The 19123-nt window shown below is 35.5% G+C and overlaps 1 protein-coding gene across 3 annotated transcripts; it reads right to left on the bottom strand.

Annotated features, from left to right (window-relative positions):
* Positions 1 to 1325: 1325 nt before the first annotated feature.
* On the bottom strand, positions 1326 to 16511 carry LOC131631335 (secretory carrier-associated membrane protein 1-like). 3 transcript variants are annotated; one of them, XM_058902127.1, is made up of 13 exons: positions 16243 to 16508; positions 15280 to 15342; positions 13081 to 13182; positions 12922 to 12984; positions 12467 to 12500; positions 12261 to 12383; positions 11192 to 11254; positions 11018 to 11111; positions 2622 to 2667; positions 2468 to 2535; positions 2005 to 2053; positions 1788 to 1853; positions 1326 to 1688 (listed from the first exon to the last, which is right to left on the bottom strand). In XM_058902127.1, the coding sequence occupies exons 1-13, from the start codon at positions 16300 to 16302 to the stop codon at positions 1602 to 1604; spliced, it is 918 nt and encodes a 305-aa protein (XP_058758110.1). In that variant the 5' UTR covers positions 16303 to 16508; the 3' UTR covers positions 1326 to 1601. The 3 variants fall into 3 exon arrangements, with proteins under 3 accessions (XP_058758110.1, XP_058758111.1, XP_058758112.1); XM_058902128.1 differs by lacking the exon at positions 13081 to 13182 and having other exon boundaries at positions 16243 to 16510; XM_058902129.1 differs by lacking the exons at positions 1326 to 1688; positions 1788 to 1853; positions 2005 to 2053; positions 2468 to 2535; positions 2622 to 2667 and adding an exon at positions 10569 to 10814 and having other exon boundaries at positions 16243 to 16511.
* Positions 16512 to 19123: the final 2612 nt, after the last annotated feature.

The raw sequence follows: 19123 nt of genomic DNA on the forward strand, positions 1-19123 counted from the left end.
TTGGAATAAGAGCATTGTGAATTTTATTGAAAATCCTTCCTAGTTCCTATACAATCGTGTGTAAGCTTCCTTATGCGTCGTCAACTCTGAAATAAGTGTTTGTCGCACAAGACTATATTTAAGCATGTTTTCGTCTTCACCCTTGAAATCTTAGGTGCCAACCGCATGTTTGATCCAAAAAACCGCTCCGATGCAAGGAAATGGGGGATGAAGTGATGAAAGTTTACCTGAAATTGTATCTTTTTATGCTCTCTTTGACAAGATAAAACACTTGAAACTTGGTTTGAAGACAAAAAATAGATTGAGAATGGATGAAATTTTTTGGAGGGCTTTGGTTATGCAGTGAAAAGAGGAGAGTGAACTAATTGATGCAGCAATGTGGTATATACTGAATTATTTCAAAAATACATGTCCAAAAATATCCCTGAATATTTAAATTTAACATTCAAATGTGAATAGGATGTTTTCGAAGATACATCTCCAAAACGTCTTAAAATTTGATAAGATATGTTCGAAAAAACATCTCCGAAACGCCTTAAAATTTAATATGAAATGCATTCAAAGATGCATCTCCGAAGAGCATTTTGGAGTTTTCAAAAGTTTTTTTTTTTTTCCGTGTAGTGTAAAAAGAAATTCCCTTTAATTAACCATCTCTTTGTTTTTGTGGGTTTCCAAAATAAAAGAAGGCACGTTTCCCCTGCTCCATTTTCTAGCTTCTTTTTTTTCAAGTTAAAATAAATAACCTATAATAGTCTTAAACTCAAACATAATATAAAAAGGTTTCGTCAAAATATAAGCATCTCCATCAAAGACTAAATACACTAATAAAATAAAGTAACATCAAAAAGAAAATAAACCCAAAAGTCAACAATACTGTGGATGAAAAATCACAGCCAGGCGACAATCTAACTATTTCCTATGGACAAAGACAGCATTTTAGAGAAGCAAAAGTCAACATATTTGTTCAAAGGTATGAACTTTTTAAAATGGCAGATTATAAAAACATTGAATAAATGATTACGTGATTTCAACAAAAGATTATTGAAAAGCCTCTGTTAGTGAAGAAGTAAAGGAACTTAATGCTATAAAGATGAGGGGAACTTCTGGGTTTCACATGAGTTTATGCATTGCGCTCAATGAAGATGAACTATCAAAGAAAAGCAAATTTAGTGCTATAATGATCAAAAGCAAAGAAACTTCGAAATCAAAATCCCTCCAAACTGAAGAACAGTCGGATGAAGATGATGCATACTGTACTACCGTTTACCCCAAAAGCATATGAATAAAAGAGTATTGCTTAGTGCCTTAATCTGAATGTGAGTCGATTCAGCAAAACATGTAAACTTAGAATATTGTTTAAATTCATTTTAACAAATGTGTGGGACTAGTCATGTGTCAAGAGAGCAATCTCAAACAATGTTCTCTATATATGCACAACAGCTGTAAGTTCTTTAATCATATGGTTTAATTCAGCCCTAACCCAACAGCCAGCAAAAACACAGTCCAAGTATTAAGAAAGGCGCAAAAGGTGCGAGGAACTGGTAACAGAGAAAATAAATCTTTTGAGTGTAACACTGGTGAAAACATTGGTTAATGCCAAGTCATAGGGCTGCCATCATCGTTCCTCTGGCTGCATCTCGCTTCAGCTCTGCAGCCTTGCCACTTCCACGGAAGTACATCAATACTTGCTGCAAGCAAATATAAAATCAAAAGTCAAAGAAAATGGCACAAAGAAGATTCAAAAGAATACCAAGTTGCCGCTGTTACAGAGCTGAGATTATAATAACCTGAAAAACCCAGATGCTCATCAGTGACTCAATACAGAAAAATGCGAACCCAATAAAGTAGAATATCTGCAATTAAGCACAAGTATCAAACATCAATTTATCGTGAAATCATAACTTCAAAATATACCTATCTGGAACAAGATGATAATATACAACTATTGAATTATCCATGGAACTTGGAAACTATAGAAGCTAAGAATTACGTAATTGGACATACCCCAACCAAAGCACTGCCGCCTATCACATCAATCGCAGCCAAAATACCTCTGTTCATATTTAACAGTATATATTACAACCATTAGTTTGGGCAGAAATAGAATACCAAATTAAATAAAATGAAAAAGACTTTTTAGATCATATTGCTGAGTTACGTCAAAATCATGGAGAACATACAAACCAACCTAACACAGCAATACAATAAACTGATTATTATTATTATCAGGTAGTTATTATCTTTTAGTACATGGAAATTATGCAGAGTAAATATTTCCAACTTATGTTCTTTTGGTTAATAGTTTATCCATTCCCCAATCGAGAATCAATAAGTTCAATCACAAAATCCTTCAGCAATCCCCGATGTTTTCCTTGCCACCGGTAGATAAATCAGTTAAAGATCAGTCACAATAATAATATCAGTTTCCAAGTGAGAAACATAAAATGCAATATTAGAAGGAACTCACGTGAGAGATTTTCCTTTAAAGATAATGGGTGGAGCAACTGCAGCAAAAATGCAAAAGCCAATGTGCAACTGCTTGTAGAAATCGGAAAAAGAAGATGAGCACTTAGCAAAATAAGTGTAGAATAAATGAGTAGTGAAAAAATATATAAACTTGCCATGTAAGAGACAAAAAACCATCCAAACTTCAGAGCACTGTCTGTCCTGTAGAGTGAGATGGTACACAATTTATAAAAAGAAACAATATGTATTGTAAATATTAGACTATAAAAGTTATTTTACTTTATCATATTAAGTACATTAAGTAAAATAGGTTTAGATGTATCTCTATTTAAATAAGTTAATTTTAGTATTGAAAATTACAACTTTAAAATATATTGAAAAACTTTTTCTACATGGTATCACGAGCTCCAAATTTTAGGGGGGGTTTTGCTTCGGCTTAAACTCTAACCGTCATCATTGCAGTTTATTTTTTTCCTCCTTGATTGCGGTTTATTTCTTTTGTCCGCCTTCATTGTGAGCTTTTTGAAATCCAGAAACACTATTCGTCAGAAAGATTGTTCAGTGCAAACATTGTTCATCAGGTGAGCACCAGTTCATTTCGAACAAACTGTTCATTCCGTATACACTGTTCAATCCGTGTACATTGTTCATCTTGAGGACATTATCTATTTCGCGTGCATTGTTAACACACCAGTATTATTTGCAGGAAAAAAATCTTGTTCTCTTGCGAAGACACTTTTTCAATAACCAACATGGCTGAAAATAAATCTATTATAATTTTATAATTTATGCCTTTAAAGTTGTCGATACTGGCTCTAAGAATGCTTGGATCTTTGATTCTGGAGTCACTCATCGATTGACATTTGCCTCTCAATATTTTTTGAAGAGCATTTCTCCTTCCTGCATTTCGTATATTATTGTTGCAATGGTTCCTCATACTCGAGTTGATGGTTATGTAGACATTGATATTCAATCTTTTAAATTGAAATATGTGTTTCGCAGTCCCCTTCTGCACTACAACCTTATCTCTATACACAAGCCTACAAAGGATAATTATTGTGCAGTTATATTGTTTCATTCTCATTGTACATTTCAAGACAGAATATTGAGTGCTTCAGAATCAACACGAGAATAAAGGAAGTGTAGCAGAGATGAGGATGTTGCGTTGGATGTGTGGTAAGACTAGAAAGGATAGGATCAGAGTTGTTAATCCCGGATAGCGGAGCGGAGCGGCCAACCTCCGGGAATGGGAATAGTGGGAATAGCGGCATCCCGGATAGCGGGATAAATTTTTGTATACTAATAATTATATAATAATCTATAAACCACCCATAAAATATAATGTGAAACAAAGAATAATGCTTAATTAAGATTCAAAACATAAAGATTCAAATTAAATTTAATTTTAATAAATAAGTTAAATATTTAATAAATAGACTCAAAAAATATATAATTTGTTTATATATTATCTTAAGATAATAGATAGATAGATACAAAATTAGTTATAAAAAATAGGAAATAATATAAGATATGATTTTTTTGAATAAAGATATAATAAGATTGATACTTAGTTAGTACACTATCACTACCCGGCAAAAACATATGCAGTATGTTAACCTAATTATCTCTAACTCCACGATGGCGCAGATCTCACTTCTTCAACCAATCAACCCTAATTCACTTCTTCTTCAACCTCTCTCTCGCTTTGCGTCTCTCTCTCATTCTCAGTCTATGAATCATATCTTGGGAAACCCTAATTCACTTCTTCTTCAACCTCTCTCTCTCACTCACTCTCACTCTCTCTACGAATCAGATTTCACTTCTTCTTCAACCTCTCTCTTGCACAGGGGTGTTTTGTTAATTTTGCCCAGAAAAATGTAAAAAAAAGGTAAAAAAGAACCGGAGCCGCTCCGCCCAGGAATTTTCCACGACACGGGATCCGGTATAGCGGCTGAAGCGGCCGCTTTCTCATCTCCTGCTCCGCACCCTTCATATCGCCTGGCAGGGTGCTGCTCCGCTACGGAGCGCCGGGATAGCGGCCGGGATTAATAACTCTGGATAGGATTAGAAAAGAAAATAGTAGAGTATTGGGGTAGCACCTATAATGGAAAGGATGGTGGAAAATAGACTTAGGTGGTTTGGGCAGATAGAGAGAAGACCGATAGATTCTATGATAAGGAGAGTAGATCGGATGAAGAGAAGTCAAACAACTAGAGAAAGTGGAAGACCTAGAAAGACTAAAAGAAAAGTTATTAAAAAAAATCTTGAGTTTAACAATTTGGATAGAACATTATGAGGAAATTAATCGATGTAGTCAATCCCACTTAGTGGTACAAGGCTTGGTTGTTGTTGTACTTTTCGGGATCTTGAAACGGGAAAGAATAAGACCGAGTTTGAGTTTTTAATCCTTAGTCATAGTTTCCTTAAAACATTCGTTTCAGTTCCTATTTTTAGTGAATCTACTCCTAATCCTATTGAGTATACTTCTAAAGTTGAGTTATCATCCATTGTGTTGTGTCAATGGTGTGTGTGAGTAAACCTACTCCTAGTCATAGTCTTGAATTTACTCCTAGTCCTATTTTAGTTCCTCAATTGTCTTATGTATTGCAGGAATCAAGCTTTTGAAACCAATTATAGTGTATCAAAGAAAAAGTAAATTCAGTCCGCTTCAGGAAACGATTCTCATATTGGTGATTCTCATAATTCTGATACTTGTGATATTGATCCGAATAATTTACCCATTGCTTGGAGAAAAGATACAAGATTTTGCCCCTCCATGTATAGATATCATATTTTTCAATATGTTTCCTCTAAACAACTTTCCAGGCCATGTCGTAGTTTTATTGCAGTTATTGGTTTTGCGATAATCATATCATCTGTGGAAGAAGCATTTAAGTGTAAAATTGAGCTCAAGCTATGATCTATTGAAGCATTGAAATGTAACATTTGGGCTCAAGCTACAAGTGATGAAATAAGAAAAAAATGATACTTGGAAAATTATTGAGAAGTAGGGAGACAAGAAGCATGTTGGATACAGAAGGATTTATACTGTAAAGCACAAACCATATGGCCCCCTTAATCATTACAAGACAAGACTAGTGACAAAAGGTTATATTGAAACATATGTAAAGGTGTACATGGCTTGGATTGGACCAGGTTTTGGCTAACTTGTCACCCTACTTGTTCAGCTTTCAACGGGTTGGATACAGCGCCCAACACGCAATTTCCTTGTCAAACTCGAACTAAACCAACTAATAGAGTAGTATAGCTAGACAGTCTTAAAAGAGATTTGTAACTAACTATAAATGTAAAGAAAATCACGTTAACTTAACCTCTTTGAGTTAACATTACTCAAGGAGTTGGTTGATATTTGTAAATATACAGTGTTAAGAATATTTGTATATAGAATAGTCCCACATCGACTATATCATATATTTAGTTGTAATCTCTCTATATATAATAAAGTCTCCATAGTGCTTTACAAAACACACGGTTTATTCAAATGTCTCTTAGTCTCTTGTATTTCAATATGGTATCAGAGCCTGCTGAGAGACAACCCTTTACCGTGCTTTACCCGGTTGACCCACTATCTTCCGGTGAGAAATTTTTGGCAAACCGTGTCATAACTCTGATTTGCCTTCCATACATTTCCGTGACTCATTCCGGCATCCGTTTTCAAATTTCTCCAGTCACCACCGGACTGCCGTCGCCATCCATTGTTGCCGCTATTGTTTTCAGCGACCTTTCGACAAACTAACCCTACCGGCAGAAACGCCTCCTCCGATCTGGCCGATCCCGACGATTTTTCCAGCGCCCCACTCGCCACCGTGCAACTGTTCCAGATCTGATACTCATGGCTACTCCTCAGAACTTTACGCCAAACTACGATGATTTTCTCAGGTGGTATCAAAATTATCAGAACTCATATTCTACTGCTTCGGTTGCACACACTGGTAATTCATCTGCTTGTCTCTCTCAATCATCCTCTCATGGACCTTGGGTCCTTGATTCTGGTGCGTCTGATCATGTTACTGGTAATAAAAATCTTTTCACTTCCCTCTCTACCTCGGGTGTCTTACCTACTATAACTTCTGCCAATGGTTCTCAAACCCAATCTGAAGGGATTGGTACTATTCAAATTCTACCTTCTCTCTTTGTTACTCCTGTTCTCTATGTACCTAATTGTCCATTTAATTTACTTTCAGCCAGTCGTTTAACTCGTTCTCTTGATTGTATTGTCACCTTCACTGACAGTAATGTTATCCTGCAGAATCGGAGTTCGGGACGGACGATTGGCGTCGGATGTGAGTCTCAAGGCCTTTATTACCTCTCAGTGTCATCTGAGGCTTGTTCAGCCAAAGATTCTCCACTCACTATCCATGCTCAGTAAGGTCATCCTAGTCTTCCTAAACTACAAAAGTTGGTTCCAAGTTTATCTAAGGTGTCTAATTTACATTGTGAGTCGTGTCAGTTAGGAAAACACACTCGTAGTCAATTTCCCAATCGAGTCAATAAACGAGCTTCGTCCCCTTTTGCTTTAGTTCACTCCGATGTTTGGGGTCCCTCGCGTATTGTCTCTACACTAGAGTCTAGGTATTTTGTCACCTTTATTGATGATTTTTCACGTTGCACGTGGTTATTTCGAGTCTAGTTAACTCCGGAACCCCTTCAAGACAGTACTCCCACACCTCTTCCGACAGTCCCATTTCCAATTATTCCCGATCATTCTAGCCCTACGGTTGCTCTTCGAAAAGGTATACGTGAAACACGAAATCCTTCTCCACATTAAATTGATTTATGTTATTATCGTCTTTCCCCTTTGCAGTATACTTGTTTGTCTTCTTTGTCTTCTGTTTCTATTCCTAATACTCCAGGTGAAGCATTATCTCACCCTGAGTGGAGGCAAGCAATGATTGACGAAATGTATGCTCTTCAAAGCAGTGGTACTTGGGAACTGGTTCCTCTACCCCCTGGAAAATCTTTAGTAGGTTGTCGTTGGCTTTATACAGTGAAGGTTGGTCCATATGGTAAGACTGATCGATTTAAAGCTCGCTTGGTAGCCAAAGGATACACTCAGATTTTTGGATTGGATTATAGTCATATCTTCTCGCCTATAGCCAAGATGGCATCTATTAGACTTCTTCTAGCCATTGCAGCCATTCAACATTGGCCTCTTCATCAACTTGACATCAAAAATGTCTTTTTACATGGTGATCTTGAAGAGGAAGTATATATGGAGCAACCACCTGGGTTTGTTGCTCAGGGGGAGTCCTCAAATATGGTTTGTAGGCTACACAGGTCTCTTTATGGTCTTAAGCAATCTCTGAGAGCTTGGTTTGACAGATTCAGCATTCTAGTACAACAGTTTAGTATGGTCCGTAGTGAAGCTGATCATTCTGTGTTTTATCGTCACTCTGCCCAAGGGTGTATCTATCTCATTGTATATGTGGATGATATTGTCATAACTGGCATTGATCAGCAAGGAATACTCCAGTTAAAACAACATCTCTCGAATCAATTTCAGACAAAAGGTCTTGGTAAACTCCGCTATTTCTTAGGTATTGAGGTAGCCCAATCTAAAGATGGTTTGGTGATTTCTCGGCGGAAATATGCTATGGATATTTTAGAAGAAACAGGTTTGTTGAACGCTAAACCAGCTGATACTCCTATGGATCTAAGTGTCAAACTCCTACCCAGTCCGGGGGAGCCCCTATCTGACTCAGGAAAGTATAGGAGATTGGTTGGAAAGTTGAATTATCTCAAAGTCACTCGTCCCGACATTTCTTTTGCAGCTAGTGTGGTAAGCCAATTCTTAAATTCTCCTTGCCAAGAACACATGGATGTTGTTGTCCGGATTCTAAGATACATCAAATGTGCTCCAGGAAAAGGCCTTGTGTATGAAGATAAAGGACATACTCAGATAGTTGGATACTCCGATGCTGATTGGGCAGGGTCACCCATTGATAGACGATCCACCTCTGGGTATTGTGTACTTGTTGGAGGAAACCTTATATCCTGGAAAAGTAAGAAACAAAATGTAGTTGCAAGATCAAGCGCCGAGGCAGGGTATAGGGCCATGGCAATGGCTACATGTGAACTCATTTGGTTAAAACAGTTGCTCAAAGAACTTCAAATTGAAGAAGCAAGACCAATGACACTTGTTTGTGATAATCAAGCTGCATTGCACATTGCTTCAAATCCAGTCTTCCATGAGAGGACCAAACACATTGAGATAGACTGTCACTTTGTCAGAGAGAAGATTGAATCAGGTGACATTGTCACAAGCTTTGTCAACTCCAATGATCAATTAGCAGATGTGTTTACAAAATCCCTGCGAAGTCCCAGAACTAATTATATATGTGGCAAGCTTGGTGCATTTGACTTACATGCTCAAGCTTGAGGGGGAGTGTTGATATTTGTAAATATATAGTGTTAAGAATATTTGTATATAGAATAGTCCCACATCGACTATATCATATACTTAGTTGTAATCTCTCTATATATAATAAAGTCTCCATAGTGCTTAACAAAACACACGGTTTATTCAAATGTCTCTTAGTCTCTTGTATTTCAATAGAGTTGTTAATGTCTTCACACCTGAGAGCATACCTCAATCCAATTCAACACCTCCATCATACTTTTAGCAGTGGATAAAGGAGGTCGTTTTGCAGGTATATCCAAGGTTTAGTGTCAGAAGATCAACTCTAAGCCAAGGCATGAGATGCCAATATTTGTTATATTATCACAGGCACTCATCCATGATGCCTATGATGCTCGAACCTACATCTTGGAATAATTCTCAAGCATGGAAGGAAGCTCCATCGCCAGGATGGAATAAGTGGATACCTAATACAAATCAATGCAACTCTCACTCAGCAAATAGAGCATCACATAGTCTTGCATCTAGGTTAGCTCAAATTCCTCAAGCAAGACAACTTAGGCCCATCTGATAGGCTCTAGCAATGATAGTCAAGCCATGTTCAGTCCTTCTACAGGGCAATAGTGTCCAGATTCAGATGCAACACATCAGGTTACACCAATTATTCAGACTGCTTTCATGATGGAGAATTCTACCAGGTTCTAATCAAGTTTTACATGACAATGGTCAAGGTTTGTCCATAACATCTATTGGCTCCAAAAAATTTCATTCAACTCACAAAGCACACACACAAATGAAACTTCAAAAACTATTACCAGTTCCTGATATTAGAACAAATCTCATATATGTTAGAAAATTTGCTGAGGTTAATGATGTCCTTTTTGAATCCCATGCTGATAAGTGTTTGGTAAAGTCTCATGCCTCAATCTGAAGTTCTCTTACAAGGCTCTCTAGGGTGTCTCTACACCTTTGGTGGTTTGTTCAACACTACAACATCTCCCTCTCTGAACACTCTTACATGTGATCATTTCGTTCAGAATAATACTATGGAAACTACTTTGAACACTATTTGGCACAGCAGATTTGGATGAGCTTGTTATTCACATATCACACCCTATTCTAATCATAAGAATCAACCCGAGAATAAAGTAAATGTAGCAGAGATGAGGATGTTGTGTTGGATGTGTGGTAAAGAGTAGACGAGATAAGATTAGAAATGATAATTTTAGAGAAAGTGTTGGGGTAACACCTAAAGAAAAAAAGATGATGGAAAATAGGCTTAGGTGGTTTGAACATGTAGACAGAAGACTGGTAGATTATGTTGTAAGAGGAGTAGTTCAGACGGAGAGGAGTCAAACAACTAGAGGTAGAAGAAGACCAAAAAAAACTATAAGAGAAACTATAAAAAACTCGAGATTAACGAATTAGAAAGAAACATAGTATTGGATAGAACATTATGGCGGAATTTGATCCATCTAGCCGATTCCATTTAGTGGTACAAGGCTTGTTGTTGTTGTATAGTACAGTTCAGCCAAGAAAACGAAGCAAACCGAGCAGGATTGAACCATAACAAAAATTCAAAAGTATAATAATTTGATTAAAAAAATGCTACAAACACAGTTTGGTTTGGAATTTAGAATTGGTATACCAAACCAATACATTTATGTGTCCTGCTTATTCACAAATTGGAAGAAGGTTAACCATCAATAAAAATCCACCCACTCTACCCACCCTCTTCTTTTGGTGTCCCTTCCCACAAAAGATAAGATCAAGATATTGGACAAGGTGATTTTGTTCTGACTAGCTTTTCAATATTTATAATTACATTTGCTTTAGAAGGCTCACATTCTTCCTGCATATCATCCAGGTATAGAAATGCATATCATCCAGGTATAGAAACTGCTTTAATTGTAAAGTGTCAATACTTATAATTACAGTTGCCTTAGAAGTTAGAAGGCTCACATTCTTCCTGCATATCATCCAGGTATAGAAACTGCTTTTATTGTAGAGTGTTGTGTTTCATAATTAATTGAAGCTTAGCTAGAATATATATATATATATATATATATATATATATATATATATATATCAATTTTTAGGCTGAAAAAATCTCGAATGAATATCTCAATGCTAAACTAAAAAATATATATGTTAAATCAGATTGAACACTACCTCATAGCACGATAAAGGGGGCGATACCACATTACATAGGATGCTGGAGCACCAGATATAAAGTATATAATAGCAAGAAACCAGATGGTTGGACCTGCACGGCAAGACAAAACCCTTGAAAATGAAACATGACCTAACCAGATTGATGGTCCAATTTTCAGTTATAAGACAAACCTTCTCCTTTGATCCAAGCAGTGGTAACTGCCACTATATTCCACAAAAGACACAGAACCAAACCTGCAGATTATAACAAAGTTGTAAAACTAAGATATAATACAACAATAGTCAAAGAAAATAAGAAAAAATATGCTGTTGAAATTAGTGCTTTAGATAGTGGTGGGGAAAGAGAGCATGACATTATGAATGATCTCAATTGATATTAGTTTGATGTGATACTATACTAACACTGATTTATACAATTACTAAGTTCAATTCTAATTATATTATTAGGAAACAAATCATGAAATAGAATAAAATAAAAATATAGAAATCGTTCCTAAAATAATATCCAAGATAATCTAAAGTATTCTAAAATATGTATAATACACTTCTAGTGAAATGGAGGTGTGGTACTTTTAATGGGTTGTAAGGGGAAAAAGGAAGATCAAACTTCCCCGCCTAAAGGAAAATAAAATAAAAAACATTATCCGTTGCCACACAGAAATAATGCATTTTGCAGATAAAATATCTACTAAAATGAAACTCGTTCCTCCTTTCCTTCTCAATTTTTTTTACTAAACTTTGTTGACAACACATTCTCCAACAACACAAAAGGTGGGCTAAGAATTGGACTCATATAGTTCTCATCTATGGTGAAAGTAACTTTGTAAACATAAAGGGGAGAGAGCAGATGGGAGAAGAAAGATACAATAAGGATTTCTTGCGGGAAAAACTGTGGAATTGAAATTGAAGGACTTTATAACAATATATTTTTATTTCCAAGATGCCATGGTCCATGATGGACCACATAGTGGATTGGTCTACCCTAGCATTAGCCCTAGTATGTCTAAATGTCAACTGTACTTATAAAAAAAACTAATAAGAAATATCTCGAGATTAATGAGTTGGATAGAAGCATGGTATTTGATAGAACCTTATGGCATAGTTTGATCCATGTAGTAGACTACACTTAGTAGAATAAGGTTTGGTTGTTGTTTTAATAATAATAATAATAATCATCAGCAAGAACGTAGATAGTTATGACCTGAAACATTTTAGACAGCAGTTCTGGAGTTCAACATACCTAACCATGTTGTAAATGCAACATACTGCATCCTCTGAAGATGTATTGGTATTTCATTTCCAATGTCATGATGAATGATGGGAAAAAAAGGTGGCCAATTTTTTTCCTCTATTACAATACCAGCTGCAAAAAAAAAGGAATTGTAAAACACCAAAATAAAGAAATTGTTTTTGGTGGACTCTTTGTGAATAGATGAACTAAAATACCTCGTGATATGGCGTCCTCTCTTCTTTTTAGTTCCTACAGCATATCATGAGATACATCAATTTCCTGGCACTACTAATGATAGTATATTCCTATGGCCAAATAAACTTTCCTATGAAAGGTAGAAGTAGAGATAGTTTGTGTACAGAACACTGACTCAATACTCAATAGAAGGTCTATCAATATACAAATGCCAATACATTTAATAGAAGAGCAAGTGGCCAGTGGGACGCATCAAGGAATTAACATAAACTCCACTTGCTACCAGTTACGTCCTTAATATTAATCAACAGCAATAGTTTATCAGCAGCACCTATATATAAACTAGTAGAAACTATATTGAATTATATGACTAACTAACCAAGTTGCTAACTTGCAAGTGTGCTACTTGTGTTCCAAAAATATATCATCTATATCAACAACAACAAAAATCAAGTAATATATCAGGATGTATCACCTGTTCCCTTCTTTTCAGTTCAGCCTCTTTAGCTTGAAGTTCCTTCTCCTTTGCTTTGACATCCTAAAAATAAGAACATATTAAATCTTGGGGCAATAACAGCATTGAGACAGATAGATTTGATATTATTATAGTTCAACATTTTCACACCCAGGCTACCTTTGAGCTATCAAGAGGGATGTCAATAGTTGCCCCACGATCATAAGGCTCGGGAGGAAGGGGTGAAAGCCTTGAGGTCGCAGAAGGAACACTTCCAGGGTTCTTCAAGTTCAAACAATTACATAGTAAATTTATAAATAATAATTTTTTTCTTTATGTTTCATGTTTGAAAAGAAACAAAGTTTTAGGAAATGAGACCAAGAGAGAAGAGAAAAAAGGGACAACAGATCATTATAGTTGCTAACTGCTCCCTTATACATGATTGCTCTCTTTTTAAAGTTGACACTTGACACATCATCAGAAAAAAATGGTCTGAAATCACAACCAAACATTTACACTAGACCTCCCAAATCAATATCTGATAAAAGAAAGAAACAAAAAGTGCCAAGAAAATAAAGAAACCGTCGTAAAATTACTTCCACAAACCGGCTCTTTGCGTTATGAAGCACAAAGCTGCCTCTCTGCCTCTGCTCATTAAAATTATGTACTGACCAAATTTTATCTTTCCAAATACAAAACCAACAATGCCTTAAGAAACCCTCCATTGAAACTGGGTGTACTTCATTGCTTAACCCCCAAGACAAACTTCACAATGAGAGTGCATCTTTGCCATTCTCCACCTTAATAAAACCCTTATGCAGCTCCTAAATTAAATTAACAATTGGCTATGGAAAGGGACTTACAGGTGTCTTCCAACTACCCCACCACCAATACACTGTCGACCAAACTAACAAACAGATAGAACCATGCTTATCATCCATCTACTTTCATTTCATGGGCTTTATTGAAAGTAAATGTGTTGTGTGTATATCCTTCAATAAGTAAACCCTGCCTCACGTTGTACTTTGTTGCGGATGAAACAGATGAACCTGATCTAGACCCAACTTATTGATTACAAAAGCCCTATTCTCTACAGAAACCGGATGACATGTCACTCCATGGTAGGAGAACATCATTATTTCTACAAACTACCCACATGATCATCAGTTTCATGGGAATAAATAAACGACTCTGTGACCATTCAGCATGAAGTTTTATCTCAAGACCTCAAGAGTTCCACATTCTGGTTTTCCCAGCATAGTAGGAGATGACAGCTAAACCAAGTGAAACCTAATAGCACATTTTCTCTCTACAAGAACTCTCCTCCTATTATAATCTCCCACGAAAAGCGTCCATATAGGAGTACATAATTATCTTCCATGTATAAGTCTACAACCAATTTTTAGAAAGTATTCCAAATAATTTAGGCTTAACCACAGTACTGGTTCCCCTATTTTCATCCGCTCATGGAATTGGTCCCTCATTATAAATTACTCCGATTTTGGTCCCTCCCTCAAATTTTTAAACTCAAGCGCTAAATGATGAGATTTGTGAGATGTGATCTAATGATGTGAAATGATCAATGTCCATGAAATTGCAAGAAAACCCCGTAAAAACATCAATTTCAACTTTAGAAATTATTCATTTTTTTAAAATTTAATTAATGACATAAATAATTAATCAATCTGGATGATTATGCATCATCCAATCATAGGTCATGTCATTTACAACATATCACATTATTATTATTTAGTACAAATATCTATGAGAAGGACCAAAATTTGACGATTTTAAAATGGGGGAACCAATTCTGTTAACAGTAGAGGTAAAGGGGTAAAAACTGCAATCAAGTTAATATTTAACTAAGCATTACATAGGTATTAATGGTTATTGTTTTCTACCATGCTTACTCATACTTAATAATGATTTAAAAAACATTAGTTCTTGTGCTGCAAACTTAATTAGACTCACTCACCCCACAAATAAAAAAAAGAGAGAGAATCCAATCCTTCTAACCTTTTGACACTCAGCAACAAGCAATCAACTTCAACAATTGAATAACACAAATCAACAACTACCAGCATGTGTCATTAACTAAAATAAGCTAAAACCTTTTCCTTAGGTGGAACCTTACCAATGAGTCCTTCCTAGCATATCAAGTAAATATAAATCTCCAATTTATTTGAATGGGAGAAATCCAACAAAATCTAAAGTTCAAATTAAAGTAACACTCAATACGGTTAAAACCCTTGCATCAAAATATAGAAGATGTGTATCAAAAAGCTAAAACAATCATTGATTCCTTTGTCAAAATATTGTCCTACAAAATGCTGTATGTTAATGTATAATGGTATCAATTAGAGAATGAGGAAAACTTACAGTAGTGTAAAATGCCCCTCCACCATAACTTGATTGCCCAGATCCTTTTTTAGCTGTCCCATCCTAATATTACCAACAAAAATGCTTAATATTTTGATCCTTAAAGTAATATTCAAATACGAAAGCAAACCAAAAAGAACTAAATATCTGCAGTTTCAAATCAACAATAGCAATTGTTATTTGAGAATCACGAAACCCGTCTACAAAGAATCTAAAGATCCAATGTGAGAAATGTAATAATTCTGTGAGATGTCAATCTCTCTATAAACATCAAGTATATGTCTAATTGGAAAAACAAGATCCTGCTAATGACTGATCAAACACAAGCTAATTTCCATGCATACTTCGTAAACGGTAAGCTAAGAGTAACTCAGCCCTACGAATTCAGGCGGTAAGGTGAGGGATGTTTCAGCTCTATACTTATTTTCAAGTCATATCTCATCCAACATGACTTGAATGACTTGAGCGGCCTGAGTGCAGATGGTCCAATAGATTTTGGATAGACTCTGTTACTATCTTAAAAAATAATTGCCCCTAATTTAACCCTAAAAAAATGGATGTCTCCTACTTATATAAACATATTTTCAAGTCGTTTCTTCAATGCAAGACTCGCCAATATTAACAATGTACTAGAAGACAAAATCAGATCCATTGACATCAGATCAGCAGCACATACAAAGGGGTTTTTAGATATCTTACATGTAATACATTATAATTTTGCTGGCTTCCAAGTTTCAAATTGTTAGGTATATCAATTGAACAGTCGCTGAAGAAATTGTGAATTAACCATTTCAAACACTTACATTTTGTTCATCACTGAGAAATATTGAGAGGATTATCGAAATTCAATCCAACTCCAACGATAAAGCGAAAAGCGATTATCCACATTTTTACGCAATAGGAAACGTGAAAAAGCAAGAACAGAAAATGAAGTAAAGCAAAAAGGAAAGAAATGGAACTAACCGCAAAGGGATTGACATGAGTCTCTTCTTCTTCGAAAGGGTTTGGATCGTAGCGACTCATTCTAGGAGAATGAAAGGATCTTCGGAATCGGAAGAAAACGGAGTTAGTGCGGATGTTTCAGTGGCTTTGTGTGCCGTACACAATGCACACAAGCACACAGAGAGAAAGGGCGATAGAATCTACGGGTTTTTCGCTTTCCGATTTTGTCTCTTCCTTAGCCGAAACTGCGCACTACACTCTCAAGCGAAGCGGAAAAGCTTCATGCATTCTCTCTTATAACCACCGTTTCACGTTTCTAAGTACTTTTTTACCTTTTCTTAATTATTATTTTAATATTAAAATATTTTGATGTATTTGTTTGGAATAAAATATTTAATTAAGGGAAGTTTTAGAAATTAGAAGACAATTTCTCATCTCACCATATGAATCTCTTACGTACCACCGAATCGACAAAAATGTCTTCGTGCTTCCGTAGATGCACCTTTGGAAGTACCTTTTTTATTTAAGGTTGTTTTGTTCCGTAGCTGCACTTACAGAACTCTTCCGTAGATGCATCTACTGGAAGGTTTGACGTTATAGCTTGCGTCAGACCTTTCCCCTCTCTCATTCTCTTTATTTCAAACTCTCAACTCTCAAACACTCTCAAACTCTCTCAATCCCAAATTTCAAACTTCAAATTTCTTTCTCCCGAGTTCGGCTACGTTGTCCACATTAAAAACAAATCTCTATTTGAATCGGTAACTTTTTGAAATTTTGAGTTATTTTAGAGTATTTGTAAAATCGAATTAGAATTTGATATTTAGGTGTAGAAATGATAGGATAGGTTTAGAGATATTGTTTAGAGACAATGTAGGTGTTGTTTGGGGTTTATTACCGACGATCAAGCCAAAAAATGGAGTTTTCGGGAAATTGAACAGTGGAGTTACGTCATTGTTACGTTTCTGAGCTTTAAAGCCTTCCGTAGATGCACCTACGGAAGAGATGAACGATATGGCATTCCGTAGATGCACCTACTGAAGCACCATAAATTTTGAAACTAAGGTCCTTCCGTAAATGCATATACGGAAGAGTATTTTTTTTCCTTTTCTTGTTTATTTATAAATTACTGTTCATTTATAGATACATAATATCTAACTAGATGTTATCTATAACATCCCGATCTTATTAGCTATTTTATTAATTATTTAATTTGGTGTTTTTATTAATTGTTGTTTTATTTAATTATTATTTGGTATGATAACTATTTAATTGTGTGTTATTATGCTAATTGAGCTATTTGAGTAATTAGGAGAATTATAAGATAATATGTTATTTGGCTTAAGTGGTAGAAATATAACATTGGGTAAATTAGTGGGTTAAGTCCATTTGATTTGAGAAAGATAGTAAGGAGATTAGGTTAGCCTCTCATAACTTTCATTTTGGGAAAAGAATGAAGAGAAAGCTCAAGAGAAGAGAAAGAAGAAGAAATAGGGGAAAAGAGAAAAAAGAAGAGAAAGAGGAAGATTGAACCTTGAGGTAAGGGGGAGAGTCCATATTATCTTGAGTATATATGTATGAAATGGGTAGTTGTATGCTTAGGATTCTTCATTTCTCTATTTCATAATTTGGAAAATGTTAGGGTTTATGCTAGATTCATGAGATTTGTGCTATTAAACATGTTTTGGTATAAATTGTTGGTAATAGATGCTAAATAGTAGTTGTAAGTGTTATTTCTAGTAGTATGAAAGTGGTTTAGTGTGATAGAATCACCATTTCGCATAACTGAGTTCTCTGCAAATTTTTCTACATAATCGCGTGTCCTCTAAACGAGCTCATGCCGCTAAGCGAAGTCTGGGAGCAAATCTGAAAAATCGCGAGTCCGCTAAGCGAACTTGGTCCGCTAAACGAGATTGCAAAAGTGGAACGTTTCTGTTTTACGTTTGGTGAAGCGCGCTGGGAGGCCGTTAAGCGAACATTGTTGTGTGAAATTTTATGAAACTTCTAAATGTCATAATTTTTTATCCGTAACTCCTTTTTATGCGTCGTTTAACGCTTTAGGAAGCCAATGTTATTATCTATGTGATAGAATAGAATTGATTGGCACTTATTAAATTAATTATGATGTTGTTGTGTGAATAACATGTAATTATGTATATGTGAGTTATGAATCGATGAATTGTGGATGACATTTGTTGAATATGTATGTGATATGATATTCATGAAATTGTGTGAATGAACATATGTTATTTGGATGCATTCATTGTGAATGATTACTTGATGTATGGTGTACAATTGGCAAACTACATGTATTTATGTATGCGTATGTCATGAACAAATGTTATATGTGAATAACATGTGTTGATATTGTTACCTTGTGGTAATTATTGATATTGATTACATGATGAGTGTATGATGTGCAATTGGTGAATAATTTAATGTGCGAATTATGTGATATATGTAACACCCCAATTCTACCCAGGCATATAGGTACAAATATCAGAGTATAAAATTAAATTCTTAAAAACAATTAGGGTATTACACTTAAGTAACCACATTACCAAACATAACATACTCGTAAAAGATGTGTAACACAAATAATTAAAGAGGAAGGATTCTCATAAACACTTGATAGTATTCATACTTATATATATGCATCGGTAAACAGAATATCCACAACATTCCTCCAAAATACAACGTATGATAAGGTATCCAAAATGCATAATATGAATACATCCAAAGGATCAAATATACATCAAAAGGATCCTATAAGCATCATCTACAAAATAAGTGTTCGATCTCCCCTAAGTGTTACGTATCACGAGCGGACGACACCAAAACGGACGACTACTAAAAGAGCACCTACACTTGCGGATCACCTGCACATTACCCACGAGTAGGTAAC

This window comes from Vicia villosa, unplaced genomic scaffold (genome assembly GCF_029867415.1).
Source record: "Vicia villosa cultivar HV-30 ecotype Madison, WI unplaced genomic scaffold, Vvil1.0 ctg.000813F_1_1, whole genome shotgun sequence".
NCBI classification, from domain to species: Eukaryota; Viridiplantae; Streptophyta; class Magnoliopsida; order Fabales; family Fabaceae; genus Vicia; species Vicia villosa.

Bases quoted from the DNA above. Each gene is read 5' to 3' on its own strand.
- LOC131631335 (XM_058902127.1), bottom strand. From the start codon at position 16,302: ATGAGTCGCTACGATCCAAACCCTTTCGAAGAAGAAGAGACTCATGTC. The intron at 13,183-15,279 runs GTAAGTTTTCCT...TTGAACTTGAAG, and splicing joins GAGGGGCATTTTACACTACT to AACCCTGGAAGTGTTCCTTC. The intron at 2,054-2,467 runs GTGAGTTCCTTC...AAATATGAACAG, and splicing joins TTTAAAGGAAAATCTCTCAC to AGGTATTTTGGCTGCGATTG.